Here is a 19,725-nt window from a genome sequence, read left to right as displayed (position 1 = left end):
TTGAACAACAGTGTTCCAGTTGCTGTGCCTCTCTACAGGCAGCAGAGGGCAAGGAAGGGTTGCTGTTTGTTACAGCGTAATACAATTATTGCAAGCAGTTAAATAGATACGTTATTATGTTAGGTCTATGGTTCAGACAGATGAATGGGTTGGCTATCAGTACCTTTGGTGTATTGTATTTTATTTTTTTATATCCCGACAAGTGTTTTTTTTTTAATGTACAGTTTGCAACCCTTTACAAGTTGTATGGGTTTACCTCACGTGTCCTTCTATAGGCTACAATTTTGCACATAAAAGCATAAATAAAACATCTGTATATAAATATAATAGGTTCAGAGGTTTAAAATCCTAGAGATTTGCCAATTTGTCTGGTAAATTTATCTAGTTATGCGTAAAAGGGAACATAAAACACCCAACCGTTGTTGCAGCCGAGGGAAGCTTTTGTTGCACAGCAGCATTATTAGTACTTCCACCAAATATGGCGGTGTATTAGCGAAGTTGCGCCCTTGTTTCACCAGTGCATTTAATTTATGAATAATAAAGGATCTAATAAGGTAATGTGTTTGCCTCATTTTCTGCTGTAATTGTTGTTGTCAGTAAAGTTATTTTGCAGGGCAGGTGACGGCTAACGTCCGTCACCTAACTAGCATTGCCGGCTAACGTTATGGTTGGTAGCTAACGTTTTCTGTTTCTAACCAAAGTGCGCCAGGGTTTGCTCTTATTTTTTCATAGCATGTAACTAACTAGTAAGTTAATTTAATGTTGTTATTTAATTTAACTTTGTTTCCGTGTATGTTTAGGAGATGGCCGCAAATAACGGAGAAAGTGCTGGTGTGAGGACCAGTGTGGCATCACAGTTTTTCAATGAAGACGAGGACACGGCTATTGTCGATATGACCACCAGTGAAAAGGTATCCCCGAACAACCCTTGGAATGATTTGGTCCATATTTGAATAAAATCGTGTCAAATTATCTATGTTTGATAGTTCCAACATATGTACCTGATTGTCTGTTCTCAACCCACAGGTTGTTGATCTCCTGAACCAAGCAGCTCTTATTGCTACAGACAGCAAACTGACGGTTCTCAAACAGGTTTGTGATCAGCTCTCTGGCAGGCCAGTATAAGGCCATCAGTAATAAGCTCCTTCAAGAGATCATATAGGAATGTTCGGACGGCTATACATTCTACCCTTTTCTTCAGACCTGTAATATATATGGGGCGGCAGGTAGTCTAGTGGTTAGAGCGTTGGGCCAGTAACCGAAAGGTTGCTGGATTGAATCCCCGAGCTGACAAGATAAAAATCTGTCATTCTGCGCCTGAACAAGGCAGTTAACCCACTGTTCGCCGGTAGGCCGTCATTGTAAATAAGAATGTTCTTAACTGACTTGCCTAGTTAAATAACGGCAATTATTATAATTATTTTAATATATATATATAATATTTATAAGTGTATTTTCATTATTCAGGTCCAGGAACTGATCATCAACAAGGACCCCTCTTTACTTGACAATTTCTTAGATGTAAGTATGTAGTTATAACTGTATATTGGTTACCACTAGCTGAGGAACGCTCAGCTCCGTTCTCTTGTATCGAGGGCGGAGTTGAGTTTTGATAACTGGTTGCACAATTTGCTAGGAACAACATTGAGTCACCATCAGTCGATACTTGTAGAAATGTCAATTCTGAAAATGCTTACCTGTACCTATGTTTGTCTTGTATAAATTTTATCGAATACCACTGACTTTTTCCTAATTTGTGTTGCTCAACTGGAGACGTAGTGGCCTTGACATACCACGTAAGCTGAGATTCAGAGTTGTGCAACACATGAGGAAAAAGTCGTTGGTTGTATTCAATAAGTTTTTATTAAAAGTATGAATTTCAGCACCCTGCGAAAGGACTGCGGAGAAACATAGGTACAGGTAAGCTTTTTCAGAATTGTCATTTTTACAAGTATTGACTGATGGTGACGCAATGTTGTTGCTAGCAAACCATGCGACCAACTCCGCCTCGATATAATATACCAAAGTTGAGCGTTCCTCAGCTAGGTTAACACCAGTTGCAAAAGCACTTTTATAAACTGGGTGGTTCGAGCTCTGAATGCTGATTTTGCTGAAAGCCGTGCTATATCAGACCGTATAACCAGTTTATAATAACAATAAGGCACCTCTGGGGTTTGTGGTATATGGCCAATATACCATGGCTAAGGGCTGTATCCAGGCACGCTGCGTTGCGTCGTGAATAAGAACAGCCCTTAGCTGTGGTATATTGGCCATATACCACACCCCGTCAGGCCTTATTGTTTAAGTGTAAAATGCGCTCTCTCTCTCTCATTGTCACCCTGTGTCTGTAGGAGATCATAGCCTTTCAGACAGATAAGTCAATGGAAGTAAGAAAGTTTGTCATTGGCTTCATTGAGGAAGCATGGTAAGTGTTCATCAGTCTCACACACACATATATAGAACAGTTGTTAGAATATCAAGTTCACGATAGTCGTGTTCAATAAATGTGATATTTTTAACTTGGGTTGTTTTTGTCTTAACAGTAAGAGGGACAACGAGCTCCTGCTTAAACTGATTGCCAACCTGAACATGCTGCTGAAGGACGAAAGTGTCAATGTGGTGAAGAAGGCTATCCTCACACTCACTCAGCTCTACAAAGTGGCACTGCAGGTACACACTTTCATGAATCAATGCCTTCTCATTGTTATCCCATTCAACCCATATTATGTACCCATGTGTGTTGCTGTGTGCTGTACTGAGGCTTGTTTGTTTTCTATGCCAGTGGTTTGTGCGTTCCAAGACCATGTCAGACATGCAGGAAGCATGCTGGGACATGGTGACTCAGATGAAGGAGGATGTTCTGGCTATGCTGGAAGTTGACAACGATGGAGTCCGCACTCATGCTATCAAGTTCACAGAGTCTCTCATCATCACTCTTTCACCGAGGACGTCAGACTCTGACACTCCCAAGCGCCAAGAGGGAGACATCAGCCTGGATAAAATCTCAAAAGACCATGCCTATATCCGCTACGGTGAGAGGGGATGATTTTCTTTACTGTGACATTTTAAAGCTTTACATACATACATTTTCAGTTGAGTTTTCACCAATGTGTTGTGCAGGATTATAAACTGGGTGGTTTGAGCCTTGAATACTGATTGGCTGACAGCCGTGGTATATTTAAGCAATAAGGCCCGAGGGGGTGTGGTATATGGCCAATATACCACGGCTAAGGGCTGCTGTTATCCACGACGCATTGCTATTATAAACTATTTATCAACGTAATTAGAGCAGTAAAAATAACTTTTGTCATACCTGTGGTATATGGTCTGATATACCACGGCTTTCAGCCAATCATCATTCAGGGCTCAAACCACCCAATTTATAACAGACCGTATGGCAAAACATTTATTTTTACTGCTCTAATTACATTGGTAACCAGTTTATAATAGCAATAACGCACCTCGGGGGTTTGTGGTATATGGCCAATATACCACGGCTAAGGGCTGTATCCAGGCACTCCGCGTTGCGTCGTGAATAAGAACATCACTTAGCCGTGATATATTGGCCATATACCACACCCACTCGTGCTTTATTGCTTAAATGTAGCATTGCTGTCTCTACATGTCTTGATGCACCTTACACAATGTCTGTAATGTCTTCCTAAGATACCCTGTGTGGGGAGGGCAAGTCTGCGCTGGAGCAGCTTCTGAAGTTCATGGTCCACCCTGCTATCTCCAGCATCAACCTGACCACAGCCCTGGGTTCTCTGGCCACACTGGCCCGACAGAGGCCAATGTTTATGTCTGAAGTGGTCCAGGCTTATGAGACTCTGCATGGTCAGTATGGTACTACAGTGAGATTAAACACAAGATCACAAGCTTATGTGTATGATATCTGAAGCAAAGTTCATTTTTATTTCTTTATCAATGCCCTAGAAATTGATCTTGGTCTCCTATTTTGAGTACAGAATCTGATTTTGAATAAGTGGTGAACTGGCTGGAGGTGAAGTTCAGTATAAGTTAAATCATATTTCACTTGTTTTTGTAGCCAACCTACCCCCAACGCTGGCCAAGTCTCAGGTGAGCAGTGTACGCAAGAATCTGAAGTTACACCTGATGGCAGTGCTCAAGCACCCCTGCAGCCTGGAGTTCCAGGGCCAAATCAGCACTCTGCTCCTAGACCTGGGGATGTCCCAGAATGAAATAACCCGCAACACGCCAGCCCCACGTGAACCGCGCAAAAGGCCCCGCCATGAGCCCTACACAGAGGGCAAAAAGCTCAAGATTGGTTAGTTGTAAAGATATTGCACCAGTTACCATTCAGACTGATACCTTTTTTAGAAGTACCTAGTTGACACCTCCACACCCCATAAATCCAGAATCAACCTGCGGTTCCATATGCTAGATCTGTAATCTAATGTTGTCTTACTTTCAGAGCCCGCTCTTATAGAAGATGATGAAGATAAAGAAGAGCCAGCCCCCCCTTCCATCTCCAAGCCCTCCTCTGTACCAGTAGCCCAGTCAGCAATCGACCTCACTGCAGAGTTCTTGCGCCCCCTGCTCTCCCCAGAGAACGTGGCCAATCTGGTAAACTGCTGTGGTAGAATGTGATTTATTCATTTTTGACACCTGGAGGATGTGAGGGCCATTCTCATGCTTGTGTTCCTCTTCCACATACAGGTTCTAATCAGCATGGTGTACTTGCCTGATGTCATGCCAGCGTCCTTCCAGGCCACATACACACCAGTGGAGTCTGCAGGAACAGATGCCCAAATCAAACACTTGGCCAGAATGATGGCCACTCAGATGACAGCAGCTGGAGTTGGACCAGGTTAGAGAGAGAGAGGCGGAAGGAAATAGAACAAGGAAATAAAGATAGCAAAATGACTGAGCACAATGGGCCATCCAATTCACAGATTTCAAAGATGGAAATGTTGATTTTCATTTCTGAAAATCTGTTCTCCAAATTCTTAATTCTAATAAAATCTGTTTCAAACCTTCTCCAATCTATCCCTTAGGACTGGAGCAGTGCAAAGCACGAGATGAGAAAGCTGGAAAGGAGGAGGGCATGGATGAAGGCATAGGGGAGTCCTCCAAAGACCTGCTCATCAAGCGTAAAGTACCAGTTATGGGCCAAGCCATCTCTGTGGTTGGAGGAGGCTATGGAGATAAGAGCCAAACTGAAACGGGGGAAGCCCCCCAGGTCAAGAGGCTGCCTGAGCCCATCCTCCCCTCCACACAGATCAAGTGAGTCTGCAGCAGTACAACTATCACACATAAAAGCAAACCCTGTACCCTACAACCCCTTCATCTACAACCACTCTGCCATTTAACCATTCTGACTGTTTCATTTGTGTCTTTTATTTGATTTGATTTTTTTTTAGAACACCTGGTGCAAGTGGGAAGAGGAAAGTGTTCAGATTAGCTGATGTGATCCAGCCTTTGACAGACACCCAGCTTGAAAAGTTGACCAACATGGCTGTCAAGCGCATCCTGCACTCAGAAAAAGCTATAGCACAGAGTGGGATGGCCCATGTGAGTGTTTCAAAACATTCTTCCTCTCCGGTAGAGAAATAAACCAAGGCATCAATTTCCATAGTAACTAACATCTATAGGAAGAGACAAACATCTTATTTGAGTCTGTGATGTAGCCATATGTCAAATTTGATTGGTCTTGTACACATTTTGCAGATGTTATCGTGGGTGTAACAAAATACTTATGTTCCTAGCTCCAACCGTGCAGTAATATCTAACAATACACGCAAATCCCCCAATAAAAATCTAGAAATATTAGAACGCATGGTCAATATGGTACTACAGTGAGATTAAACACAAGATCACATACTTATGTGTATGATACCTGAAGCAAGGTTTTTTTTTATCAATGCCCAAGAAAATGATCTTGGTCTCCTCTTTTGAGTACAGAATCTGATTTTGAATAAGTGGTGAACTGGCTGGAGGTGAAGTTCAGTATAATTAGTTGTACTGCTTCAAATGAAGAAATCTAGAAATATTAGAACGAGTGACGTCTGAGTCCGGAATATAAATATATATGTACTCTTCCTGGCAGGTGCGCGTGAAGCTGCTGTCCAGACTTGTGACTCAGTTTGAGGGGATGATGAAGGATGATGTGCTGGAGTTCATTCTGGAGGACATTAGGACCAGGAGCGACCTGGCCTTCTCTCTTCTTTACCAGGAGTACAACACATACCTCAGTCAGCAGCCCACTGGCTTGTTGGACAGCTACGACCACTGCCTCTTCACTCTACTGTCCGGCCTGCAGGAGAAGCCCGAGCAGAGGGATGGGTGAGGACAGTTACGTTGTTCTTCTGTGGACACCAGCTAAAGGGCTCCGCAGTCAAATAGCAATTACCTAATCCACTTTCCTATCCATTTCTATCCCTTCTCCTAGGCTTTTCACAAAGATTGTGCTGGAGGCTCCGTTAATTACAGAATCTGCTTTGGAAGTAATACGACGGTACTGTGAAGATGAGGTAATGACATTTGATTGTCTTTAAACTTGAGCAAATAATTAAAATAACGTACCAGCTTTGTCATCATGACACTAGTGATTTTGTTTCTGGTTGAATGTGTTTCAGTCGCGGGTGTACCTCGGCATGACTACTCTAAAAGAGCTGATTGTAAAACGACCTTCAAGGCAGTTCCAGTACCTCCATGTGCTTCTGGATCTCAGCTCACATGAAAAGGAGAAGGTAACATAGTCAAATGAACAAAACTGAGTCTCTGTTGCTGCTGGCTTGTGTTTTTCTTTAGTTAACTGTTTTCTGTCCAGGTGCGCTCCAATGCCCTGTCCTTCATAAAGCGGATGTATGAGAAAGACCAGCTGAGGGACTATATTGAGAAGTTTGCCCTGAACTACATGCAGCTCCTCGTACACCCTAACCCTCCGTCGTTACTTTTTGGGGCTGACAAGGATACAGGTTTGACTTCCAGTTTAACTTTTATACACACACGACAATGTCCCTCTCTTCCCCACTGACCTAACCATGTCTGTTTGTCCCTCTCACTCCCACAGAGGTGGCCTCCCCCTGGACAGAGGACACAGTGAGGCAGTGTCTGTACCTCTACCTGTCCCTTCTGCCTCTCAACCACCGCCTGGTTCATGAGCTGGCCTCTGTCTACACTGAAGCCATTGCTGACATCAAGCGCAGTGTGCTTCGAGTGATAGAGCAGCCAGTAAGCCCCTTCTTCTTACCCACTCTCTTTAGTTTTGTCTAATTCCTTTCACTCTCCCTGCACCAGTCTTTGGTCCTCTCTGCCGTTTGGCTTGCTTGTCCACCAGTGTGTGTTTGTGAGTTTTCTCCCTGCCCAATAGATCCGTGGAATGGGGATGAAGTCTCCACAGCTTCTGCTGTTGGTTGAAAACTGTCCTAAAGGAGCAGAGACTCTGGTCACTCGCTGCCTGCACATTCTCACTGATAAAGGTAAAGTGTATTTCACTCCACTGCCCAGCTTATTCGCAGATGGTCTGTGTGCTTGGCAAAAGGGAGATGAGACGGGAATGTCAGCTTCTACATGGACTCTTGTCTTTCCTTAGTGCCTCCGTCACCAGAGTTGGTGGAGAGAGTGAGGGACCTGTATCACAAACGAGTGCCCGACGTTCGTTTCCTAATTCCTGTCATCAACGGCCTGGAAAAGGTAAGTTCCTCAAAGAAACAATGGTGTCATTCACAAAGTGCTACAGTAGGGAGATAACTGAGACATTAAAACAACAGGATCAGTGTTACATTGATCAAATCAAATTTTATTGGTCACTTGTGCCGAATACAACACGTGTGGACTTTGCAGTGAAATGCTTACTTACAAGCCCGTTCCAACAATGCAGAATTAAAAAGTAAGACAAGTATTTGCTAAATAAAAAAGGAAACCGTAACAATGGAAACAATAACAAAGCTATATACAAGGAGTACCAGTACCTAGTCAATGTGCAGTGGTACGAGATTGAGGTAACACAGTATGTACATATGGGTAGCGGTAAAAGTGACCAGGCAGTCAGGATATATCATAAACAGAGTTCTACCTGATTCTGCTGTGTTTCTGTGTACAGAAAGAGGTGACCCAGGCTCTTCCCAAGCTTATCAAGCTCAACCCCATTGTGGTGAAGGAAGTCTTCAACCGTCTCCTGGGAACCCAGCATAGTAAGATCCCATCACATCTTCCAGTGATTGCTGTCCACATGTGTATGTCACAAGTGTGAATGACGTGTAATAACGCTGTCATCTCTCGTTACTAGGCGAGGGTAGTTCCTCAATGTCTCCTCTCACCCCTGGCGAGCTTCTAATTTCTTTACACAATGTTGACTCAACAAAGTGTGACATGAAGTCCATCATAAAAGGTAAGTTGTCTTCTACCTGAGAACCATTCAGTTTTGTTTTCTCTGGTACACTATTACACATTGTTACCAGTGATATTTTTCTGTTGGAACATTTCTGAGCTGATCAAAGTGTATTATTTGTGTGTCCATGTCTGCAGCCACCAACCTGTGTTTTGGGGAGAAGAATGTGTACACGTCAGAGGTCCTGGCTGTGGTAATGCAGCAGCTGATGGAGCAGAGTCCTCTCCCCATTCTGCTGATGAGAACAGTTATCCAGTCCCTCAGCATGTACCCCCGCCTGGGAGGCTTCGTTATGAACATCCTGTCCCGACTCATTGTCAAGCAGGTCAGCAAACTAGGAGTTTTTCTCCTACACTGAGCATTCAGTTAAGCCAACATTTAGACACCGACTTGATTTGATGGCTTTGCTGTCTAAGAACACAGGATGCCGGTAACCTGCTATATGTTATACACTGCCGTTCAAAAGTTTGGGGTGACTTCAGAATTTCCTTGTTTTTGCTACGAAAAGCAAAAAGAATTGTCCATTAAAATAACATAAAATTGATCAGCATTTTGGGGTTCGATTACAGGCTCAAAATGAACAGAAACAAATCATTTTCTTCTGAAACTCGTCAGTCTATTCTTGTTCTGAGAAATGAAGGCTATTCCATGCGAGAAACTGAAGATTTCATACAACACTGTGTAATACTCCCTCCACAGAACATCGCAAACTGGATCAAACCAGAATAGAAAGAGGAGTGGGAGGCCCCGGTGCACAACTGAGCAAAAGGACAAGTACATTATAGTGTCTAGTTTGAGAAACAGACGCCTCACAAGTCCTCAACTGGCAGCTTCATTAAATAGTATCCGCAAAGCACCAGTCTCAACGTCAACAGTGAAGAGGCGACTCCGGGATGCTGGCCTTCTAGGTAGAGTTCCTCAGTCCAGTGTCTGTGTTCTTTTGCCCATCTAAATCTTTTATTTGTATTGGCCAGTCTGAGATATTGCTTTTTCTTTGCAACTCTTCCTAGAAGGCCAGCATTCCGGAGTCGCCTCTTCACTGTTGACGTTGAGACTGGTGTTTTGCGGGTACTATTTAATGAAGCTGCCAGTTGAGGACTTGTGAGGCATCTGTTTCTCAAACTAGACACTCTAATGTACTTGTCCTTTTACTCAGTTGTGCACCAGGGCCTCCCACTCCTCTTTCTATTCTGGTTATAGCCAGTTTGCCCTGTTCTGTGAAGGGAGTAGTACACAGCGTTGTACGAGATCTTTAGTTTCTTGGCAATTTCTCACATGGAATAGCCTGTATTTCTCAGACCAAGAATAGACTGACGAGTTTCAGAAGAAAGATCTTTGTTTCTGTCCATTTTGAGCCTGTAATCAAACCCACAAATTCTGATGCTCCAGATACTCAACTAGTCTAAAGAAAGACAGTTGTATTGCTTCTTGAATTAGTACAACAGTTTTCAGCCTTGCTAACATAATTGCAAAAGGGTTTTCTAATGATCAATTAGCCTTTTAAAATGATAAACTTGGATTAGCTAACACAACATGTCATTGGAACACAGGAGTGATGGTTGCTGATAATGGGCCTCTGTACACCTATGTAGATATTCCATAAAAAAATCTGCCGTTTCCAGCTACAATAGTCATTTACAACATTAACAATGTCTACACAGTATTTCTGACCAATTTTATGTTATTTTAATTGACAAATACAGTGTAGACATTGTTAATGTTGTAAATGACTATGCTATATATTTTGATTTGTTTAACACTTTTTTGGTTACTACATTATTCCACATGTGTGATTTCATAGTTTTGATGTCTTCACTATTATTATACCATGTAGAAAATTGTAAAAAATAAAGAAAACCCCTTGAATGAGTAGGTGTGTCCAAACTTTTGACTGGTACTGTATATACATATGTGTGTCCCTGTTTGTTGTGCAGGTGTGGAAGTATCCTAAGGTGTGGGAGGGCTTTGTGAAGTGCTGCCAGAGGACCAAGCCGCAGTCCTACAGCGTGCTGCTGCAGCTCCCACCAGCTCAGCTTACCAGTGTGTTTGAGCGCTGCCCGGAGATGAGGGAACCTCTTCTACAGCATGTCCACTCTTTCACCCCCCACCAGGTAGCTAGCTAACGTTGTCTCTTTATTTTAGTGGGAGACATTTTAAGCTCATACAAATGAAATGCACCAGTGTAAGAAAGTCTCTCTATTGTTTATCAAACTGATCCAGCTCCCTATTTATCTGTCTCTCATAACAAAACCTTCCCTGGTTGTTGTTACAGCAAGCCCACATTCCCGCCTCCATCATGACAGTCCTGGAGGCCAACAGCAAGCAGCCAGAACCAGAGGCCATGCAGCCTGTAGTATTGGAGAGACAAGTAATGGGCACAGAAACAACAGATGGCTATGTGTCTGTCACTAACGATTGTCATGTCTAAACTCTTAATTATGTCTTTTACTTTTTTATTTAATTGTATTATTCTTCTTTCACTACATACAGGTTGAGACACCCATTGCAACCATCGCACCCAATGTAACCATTGCACCCGTTGCAACCTTCGCACCTGTTGCAACCCCTCCAGTACGGGCAGAACCTATTCCAGTACCGCTGAGAGATCCAGAGCCAGCAGTCCAGCAGCATCTGCCAAATAAAAAAGAGGAAGAGGAGCCCATGGAGGAAGGAGAGACGGCCCCTGCTAGTCAAGAGGAAACTGCAGACACCACTTTGCAGGTAAGTCGAGACTATTGTCATTTTGTCGCCGTTACAGCAGTTGGTTGTATTTGTGGAAAGTTTTGAAAAGGTGTAGATTGACACAACTGGTGTCTTGCAACTGACAACCAGCAGAATAATCTACAGTCACTGAGCTTCCCTTCAAAATAACACTTATAAAAGCCATGCTGAAATATTATTACATATAGATAGTGTGTGTATATAATATAACTCTAATCAATGATGTTTTCTACCAGGTGGATTTGCCAGTAGTGGAAGAAAACCCCACTCTGGATCCTATAGAGACCGTGGAGGAACCAATGGAGGAGGCACCTGCTGAACCTTCAGATGTCACTGACCAATTAAAAGATGTCACCGAAGACGGTACCACAGAACCTGAGACTGGCACAGGAGATGCAGAATGATGTTCCATCTAAGGAGAAGTCATAAAGTACACTATAATGAACCGAGGGTGAACTGTTGCGAAATTGTTTTGACTTCACCTTTGTATTTGTACTGGCTCTTACCTGTATGAACCTCTTGAAAATACACATTCTTGGTCATCCAAAAATATCTACGTTATGTGTCCTTAGTTTTGTATTTGTCGAAATTGAGAAATGCACTGCGGAACTCTAGTCAGGAAAAATATTTACTACAATTTATTTTACTTTAGAAAGTCCTTAATAGAAAATGTATTTGTCATGAAAATAAAACAGATTTGTTTATTTGTTCCATGTCTTTTTATTGTGCCCTAAATATACAAAATATGTATAGCATATGTGTACTGATCAACTCTCTGTCAAAGGTGGTCAGTGAATTCAACCTTTATTTCATGCTTCGATTGAGACAACCTGCAGCAAGATCCTGCATGTCATTACATTTTTAAAGACTGTTAGGAGTGGAGGATATGCTGCGGCTTGTGGACATTTTATGCATGAAGTACCACGAGCACAGCAACAGTATTATTTACCCTAGAAACAGGCCGCTGGTAACGTGGACTTTCTGGAAAGGAACTTGGATAGCAATTTTCAAAAGCTATCTGTTGATATTGGCCTTTTTAATGTTTTGGAAAAGTGTTGATTTCTAACGCATGATAAACAACCTAAACTTAAGCGCGGTACTGTGTGTTAGCGAGTTGTTTTCTGTTTTGTTGGGAACGAAAGAAATATGGAGTCAGAGGGAGCACCACTGAACGATCAAAGGGAGCAGACATCGATCTGCTTCAAGGCCTTTATGCTAAAAAATAGTACAACAAGTAACCTCAACCTGTGAGTATTTGTATGAAAGCAATAGTGGATGGGTGATGCTAGTGTGTAAGTAAAGTATGACACTCTTCTCCAACCTTTCCAGCTATGACCATTTGGCACGGGTACTGACCAAGGTGATGGATGAGCGCCCAGAAAATGTGGTTGACGTAATTGAAGACATGAGCCATGAGGTGAAGCGGGGATTGCTGCTGGACAAGCAGAGCACATTGAGAGACATACCTCTGTCGCCTGCTGCACATCTCCTGGCTGAGCAGCAGATGTTGCTGTTTTCATGGGGAGGGGGTGATGATGGTGACCAAGAGGTAAGGTGGCCAGGGCTGCGTTCAGTACCAAAAATGTAATAGAACGTTCAATTGAACGGAAACGCTGCAGTACTGAATGACCTGTGGAAAAACAAACACACAATATATACACAAAGTATGTGGACACCCCTTCAAATTAGTGGATTCAGCTATTTCAGCCACACCCGTTGCTGACAGGTCTATACATTTGAGCACACCGCCATGCAATCTCCATAGACAAACATTGGCAGTAGAATGGCCCGTATTGAAGAGCTCAGTGAATTTCAACGTGGCACCGTCATAGGATGCCACCTTTCCAACAAGTCAGTTTGTCTAATATCTGCCCTCCTAGAGCTGCCCCGGTCAACTGTAAGTGCTGTTATTGCGAAGTGGAAACGTCTAGGAGCAACAACGGCTCAGCCGTGAAGTGGTAGGCTACGCAAGCTCACAGAATGGGACCGCAGAGTGCTGAAGCGCGTCTGTCCTCGGTTGCAACACTCACTACCGAGTTCCAAACTGCCTCTTGAAGCAACGAAAGCACAAGAACTGTTCGTCGGGAGCTTCATGAAATGGGTTTCCAAGGCCGAGCAGCCACACACATGCACAATGCCAAGCATCGGCTGGAGTGATGTAAAGCTCACCGCCATTGGACTCTGGAGCAGTGGAAACGTGTTCTCTGGAGTGATGAGTCACGCTTCACCATCTGACAGTCCGACGGACGAATCTGGGTTTGGAGGATTCCAGGAGAACGCTACCTGCCTGAATGCATAGTGCCAACTGTGAAGTTTGTAGGAGGAGGAATAATGTTCTGGGGCTGTTTTTCATGGTTCTGGCTAAGCCCCTTAGTTCCAGTGAAGGGAAATCTTAACGCTACAGCATACATTGACATTCTAGACGATTCTGTGCTTCCAACTTTGTGGCAACAGTTTGGGGAAGGCCCTTTCCTATTTCAGCATGACAATGCCCCCGTGCACAAAGCGAGGTCCATACAGAAATGGTTTGTCGAGATCGGTGTGGAAGAACTTCACTGGCCTGCACAGAGCCCTGACCTCAACCCCATCAAACACCTTTGGGATGAATTGGAATGCCGACTGCGAGCCAGGCCTAATTGCCCAACACAGCCAGACCTCACTAATGCTCTTGTGGCTGAATGGAAGCAAGTTCCCACAGCAATGTTCCAACATCTAGTGGTAAGCCTTCCCAGAAGAGTGGAGGCTGTTATAGCAGCAAAGGCGAGGACCAACTCTTTATTAATGCCCATGATTTTGGAATGAGATGTTCAATGAGCAGGTGACCACATAGTTTTGGTCATGTAGTGTATCTCAAAGTCTGTTCAGGAACGTTTTTGGGAAAACGTGTTGTTCAGCAAACTGAACGCACTATTTACCACAGCCACAACGTCTATATTGTAAAAATTCATTGGGGGGAAAAAAATGTACTTTTTGGTCTTAATTTAAGGTTAGGGTTAGGCACAAGGCTAGCAGTGGGGTTAGGTTTAAAATGAGATTTTAAGAAGATACATTTTAGAAATATCTCTGTGACTGTGGTAACCAGTGACGACCCCGATTTAGGTGTCCTGTCTAGAGCTGTCCCCGGAAAGTCCTCAGAAAGAAAAAAGCAACTCTGAAGTTACATTGAGGCTGATATAGCCAGCCTATCAATAATAAAACGCTGTATTCGCATTTAAAATGATGTATATCCCTGTACCCAAATCGTTTGCTCCAGCGGCTTTGCAGCCGACCTTTTATGAGAACGTTTAGTTAGTGATACATTGTAACCACCGCATGATCAACCATGCCCATGGTCAGAAAGTGCATCCAACAGCATAGGCTACCAAACTTGGGTGATTCAAAAATGACTAAATAGGCTAAGATTAAGAAAACGGTGGAGGGGTAATACATTTCTGTGTTATAATTAATACAAATATTTGAAAGTACTCACTGCCGGCCCGCTCATTGGGCGCCTGTGGTGGCATATTGATGAGGGCGGCACTTTATGAGCTAAACTGGCCGATACGCACCACTAACAACAACACAAAAAACCTCACATAATTCTGTCAAAAAATAATATACATTTCTCTCAAACAGTGGCATATGGGCCGCAAAATATTTAGCTTGTCCATTCCCAGCGCGCCTCTCCAGGGTGCTGTTGGAGAGATGCATCGCTGCAGCGCTCCACCAACGTTCCTAAAAAAATCGCATCTAAAAATCGTACATAAATCATGTAGCAGATATAGGATATGGTAGAAATAGTTTGTGACCTTTTCATTAGTCTACAGGCTGGAGAGAAAATGTATGACAATGTAATGAGACACTTTTTACATAATGCAGGTTTTTCAGATCAAATAGCCTAACCTAAATGGCGCTCAATCAAATAAAAAAAGCGCTGTCATTTTAACAAACAACATACCCTAAAAACAGCACAGGTCAAAGTAAAATGGACAATATGGAATGGACAATGACAACTGTTTTCCATAAGTTTCACCCCATTGTCATGATCAATGTGGTTTCCTGTTTGTATCAGTAGATTTTTGACAAGCTGATCATAACGAAAAATAAAATACTTCTGCATTTCCCGCTGTGTAAACACATAGCAAATAGGCTCACTATAACTCCGTATAAAGTTTGGTAGCAGATATTCAGAGTTTAAATAGCCAAATTGATTAGTCACAGGAATCAGGACTAATAAAGCAGATGTAATGGCCTGTTTTACAAACGCTGAGCCTATACCACATGGATGGGCATTCATAAAATTAAATTGCGGGCCGAAATGGTAGGCTACACCCCAGTAAGCACGAGCCGACGTTTTTTGGACTTATTTGTGTTTTACAAACGGTAGGCTTACCACAGATGGAAATTCATAAAATGTAATTTCAGGCAACACTGTAGGCTACACCTCAGTAAGCACGGCCGGGCGACGCCTTTCGAATGTCTTTTTTGGTGCAGTTAGGGACAGGTCTTGATTTCCACATCCACAGACATTGGTTTTTGGTCCGGTCCGGAACAAATCTGAACCAGTCATAGACGTCGATGTTTGGTTCAGATTTGGTGTGGTCCAGACTGGCCTTTATTTCAATTCTCACGGTCATTGATTTTTGGTTCGGTCTGGTCTGGACCAAATCTGAACCAGACATTGACCAATCATAGAGGTCTATTTTTGGTGATTTTGTCCAGTCTGGACCAGCCTTGATTTGGCCCAAACAGATATTATTTTCAACATTCATTCAGAACCAAACATTTGCCTGATTTAAACATCCGGAAAATACATATTTTCAACGTCAGGAAAATACGTTTTTTTTTAACTTTCTTTCAGAACCCAAAACGAACCTGATTTCAACATCCGGAAAATGCGTATTTTTCAACGTCCGAAAAAGATGGCTTTTCAACGTCCTGGAAAATATGTATTTTAAACATACAGAAAATATATTTTCACCTTTCATTTTGCTTAAAGGGACTATTCTAGTTTTCGGGCAGCATTGGTCTGGCAGAACGGCAAGGAACGGCCCTGATAAGTGCTGTAGTGAAATTTGATAGTAAAATATAGTTCCATTCCATTGTTTTTTATATACACTGCTCAAAAAATAAAGGGAACACTTAAACAACACAATGTAACTCCAAGTCAATCACACTTCTGTGAAATCAAACTGTCCACTTAGGAAGCAACACTGATTGACAATAAATTCACATGCTGTTGTGCAAATGGAATAGACAACAGGTGGAAATTATAGGCAATTAGCAAGACACCCCCAATAAAGGAGTGGTTCTGCAGGTGAGGACCACAGACCACTTCTCAGTTCCTATGCTTCCTGGCTGATGTTTTGGTCACTTTTGAATGCTGGCGGTGCTTTCACTCTAGTGGTAGCATGAGACGGAGTCTACAACCCACACAAGTGGCTCAGGTAGTGCAGCTCATCCAGGATGGCACATCAATGCGAGCTGTGGCAAGAAGGTTTGCTGTGTCTGTCAGCGTAGTGTCCAGAGCATGGAGGCGCTACCAGGAGACAGGCCAGTACATCAGGAGACGTGGAGGAGGCCGTAGGAGGGCAACAACCCAGCAGCAGGACCGCTACCTCCGTCTTTGTGCAAGGAGGAGCAGGAGAAGCACTGCCAGAGCCCTGCAAAATGACCTCCAGCAGGCCACAAATGTGCATGTGTCTGCTCAAACGGTCAGAAACAGACTCCATGAGGGTGGTATGAGGGCCCGACGTCCACAGGTGGGGGTTGTGCTTACAGCCCAACACCATGCAGGACGTTTGGCATTTGCCAGAGAACACCAAGATTGGCAAATTCCCCACTGGCGCCCTGTGCTCTTCACAGATGAAAGCAGGTTCACACTGAGCACATGTGACAGACGTGACAGAGTCTGGAGACGCCGTGGAGAACGTTCTGCTGCCTGCAACATCCTCCAGCATGACCGGTTTGGCGGTGGGTGGGGTGGCATTTCTTTGGGGGGCCGCACAGCCCTCCATGTGCTCGCCAGAGGTAGCCTGACTGCCATTAGGTACCGAGATGAGATCCTCAGACCCCTTGTGAGACCATATGCTGGTGCGGTTGGCCCTGGGTTCCTCCTAATGCAAGACAATGCTAGACCTCATGTGGCTGGAGTGTGTCAGCAGTTCCTGCAAGAGGAAGAAGGCATTGATGCTATGGACTGGCCCGCCCGTTCCCCAGACCTGAATCCAATTGAGCACATCTAGGACATCATGTCTCGCTCCATCCACCAACGCCACGTTGCACCACAGACTGTCCAGGAGTTGGCGGATGCTTTAGTCCAGGTCTGGGAGGAGATCCCTCAGGAGACCATCCGCCACCTCATCAGGAGCATGCCCAGGCGTTGTAGGGAGGTCATACAGGCACGTGGAGGCCACACACACTACTGAGCCTCATTTTGACTTGTTTTAAGGACATTACATCAAAGTTGGATCAGCCTGTAGTGTGGTTTTCCACTTTAATTTTGAGTGTGACTCCAAATCCAGACCTCCATGGGTTGATAAATTGGATATCCATTGATTATTTTTGTGTGATTTTGTGTCAGTACATTCAACTATGTAAAGAAAAAAGTATTTAATAAGATTATTTCTTTCATTCAGATCTAGGATGTGTTGTTTAAGTGTTCCCTTTATTTTTTTGAGCAGTATATTTCTGCGCAGTGACACCCCTCATTTTCTTTTCCAAAATCAGGTCACTTTACCAAGAGGAGGAACTGGTAAGAAAACAAATTACGATAGTGGTCCTTGCACATTCACTTTACCAAGACTGATCTGGGGACTGAATGAGCAAGTTGTATAGTGTGATCAATAATTAGTTCAATGTGTCTGTCTCATTAGGTAGAAACACCGCTCCCCAATGTGAGTGAAGTTGGCTTCTTACTGGAGCAGGCTGGAGTGGGACTGGGCAGAGAGGAGATGCTGAGGGTTTTCCTGGCACTCAAGAAGTTGGTAAATTCCCAACCACTAGCACGCTGCCGACTCTGGGGTAAAATCCTGGGCACAGAGGGCAACTATCTTGTTGCTGAGGGTGAGTACAGAGATGGGGAGGAGGAAGGGATTAATGAGGAAACAGCGGAAGACGCAGAAGGAGAACCTCGGGATGATGCTGAGGTGGTGGAAGTGGTGAGTTACTGAAAAAACCTGTCTGACTGTATGTTGCTTTCATATTACGTTTCTTCTTTTATGAAAAATGTATAATGACTTTGCTTTTTAGATTGATACACTCCCAAGATCCACTTTCAAGCCGCCACCTGTGGTGCCAACGGAGGACAACCGCACAGGTGTGAACAAATTCACTTACTTTGTGTGCAGAGAGCCTGGCCTTCCCTGGATGAGGCTGCCCACTGTCACTCCTACCCAGATTACAGCTGCGCGCCACATCCGCAAATTCTTCACAGGGAGACTGGATGCCCCCATCGTCAGCTATCCTCCTTTCCCTGGCAATGAGGCCAACTATTTGCGAGCCCAAATTGCTCGCATCTCTGCCGGCACACAGGTTAGTCCACTCGGGTTCTACCAGTTTGGAGAGGAGGAAGGTGAGGAGGTAGAGGAGGGAGCCCGAGACAGCTTTGAAGAGAATCCTGACTTTGAGGGTATTCCTGTTCCTGAAATGGCAGAATCTCTATCCACCTGGGTGCATCATGTTCAACACATTCTCCAACAGGTAACGCTGACTCAAAAACATTCATTTTTCTGTGTGATTTTGATCAGCAATTTTCAGGTATACTCCAGACCATTTTTTTTGTTGCCCTGTAAATTATCATATGGCCTCTCCTAGGGTCGCTGTGTGTGGGTGAACCTGGCTGAGAAGCCTGAGGATGACTTTGAGGAGGAAGCAGATGAAGAGGTGAAGGAGGCTGATGAGCCTGAGCCAGAGGTGGGCCCCCCCCTCCTCACACCACTCTCTGAGGATGCAGGTCAGTCTATTCTAGTCTGTGTTGGCCTACGATAAGGTGAAGAGACATTTTCACTCGATTCTGGTAGCATGTTGTCTGTTATAAAACATTTTATGTATTAAACACATTTTGACTTTTTGCTTGTATGTGCGTTTCAGAGATTACCACCACCCCTCCCTGGAGCTCCAAGATGTCCTCCACCCTCATCTCTCAGTTTGCTATTGCAGTGCTACGCTCCAACCTCTGGCCAGGGGCTTATGCTTATGCCAGTGGAAAGTAAGTTTGGGTTCTTTATTTTCTGAATGTTATTCAGGGAATGTTATGTTGTTGTAACTGTGGCATAGACAACATCCCCAATCAAATAAATGTTTTTGTTGTTTCCTAATTTAGGAAGTTTGAGAACATATACTTTGGCTGGGGCCTGAAATTTGCAGGGGAAGCCTACACCCCAACTTTTCCAACAATGCCCCAGCGAGAATACACCAGCGGGCCAGAGATCACAGAGGCCCTGGACCCTAGTCTGGAGGAAGAGCAGGCCCTGAAAGCAGCCCTGGAGGAGCAGAAGACTGCCCAAGATGAGACAGAGGGCCTGGGTGGAGATGAAGAGGATGATGATTGAGGAAGACTTTGTAGGAAACAGACACTACATTACAAAATTGACTGTTGACTAAAGCCATAATTTGTCAAGAAAGCACAAACTAAACAATTCACAGATCAAATGAGGCAGACAATTATA

General features: G+C 43.9%; 2 protein-coding genes across 3 annotated transcripts; both read left to right on the top strand.

Annotated features, from left to right (window-relative positions):
* Positions 1-253: 253 nt before the first annotated feature.
* Positions 254-11,786, top strand: sympk (symplekin). Its single transcript, XM_014128948.2, has 27 exons — positions 254-554; positions 801-911; positions 1,027-1,092; positions 1,468-1,521; positions 2,352-2,425; positions 2,544-2,670; positions 2,783-3,032; positions 3,667-3,837; positions 4,049-4,288; positions 4,436-4,587; positions 4,681-4,831; positions 5,019-5,247; positions 5,385-5,535; positions 6,071-6,306; positions 6,413-6,494; positions 6,600-6,713; positions 6,794-6,941; positions 7,037-7,197; positions 7,337-7,445; positions 7,559-7,659; positions 8,069-8,159; positions 8,255-8,356; positions 8,494-8,681; positions 10,291-10,467; positions 10,629-10,724; positions 10,847-11,077; positions 11,314-11,786. The coding sequence occupies exons 1-27, from the start codon at positions 531-533 to the stop codon at positions 11,479-11,481; spliced, it is 3,804 nt and encodes a 1,267-aa protein (XP_013984423.1). The 5' UTR covers positions 254-530; the 3' UTR covers positions 11,482-11,786.
* A 252-nt stretch (positions 11,787-12,038) lies between these two features.
* On the top strand, positions 12,039-19,708 carry LOC106563409 (radial spoke head protein 6 homolog A). Of its 2 annotated transcripts, none has more exons than XM_014128953.2 (7): positions 12,039-12,324; positions 12,407-12,626; positions 17,932-18,216; positions 18,308-18,589; positions 18,872-19,010; positions 19,148-19,265; positions 19,380-19,708. In XM_014128953.2, exons 1-7 carry the CDS (start codon positions 12,224-12,226, stop codon positions 19,606-19,608), a joined length of 1,374 nt encoding a protein of 457 aa, XP_013984428.1. In that variant the 5' UTR covers positions 12,039-12,223; the 3' UTR covers positions 19,609-19,708. The 2 variants fall into 2 exon arrangements, with proteins under 2 accessions (XP_013984428.1, XP_045546027.1); XM_045690071.1 differs by having other exon boundaries at positions 18,308-18,757.
* The last annotated feature ends 17 nt before the right edge of the window (positions 19,709-19,725 follow it).

The sequence above is a fragment of the Salmo salar genome, chromosome ssa11, assembly GCF_905237065.1.
Source record: "Salmo salar chromosome ssa11, Ssal_v3.1, whole genome shotgun sequence".
NCBI classification, from domain to species: domain Eukaryota; kingdom Metazoa; phylum Chordata; class Actinopteri; order Salmoniformes; family Salmonidae; genus Salmo; species Salmo salar.
This window is presented reverse-complemented; position numbering and strand designations above follow the sequence as displayed.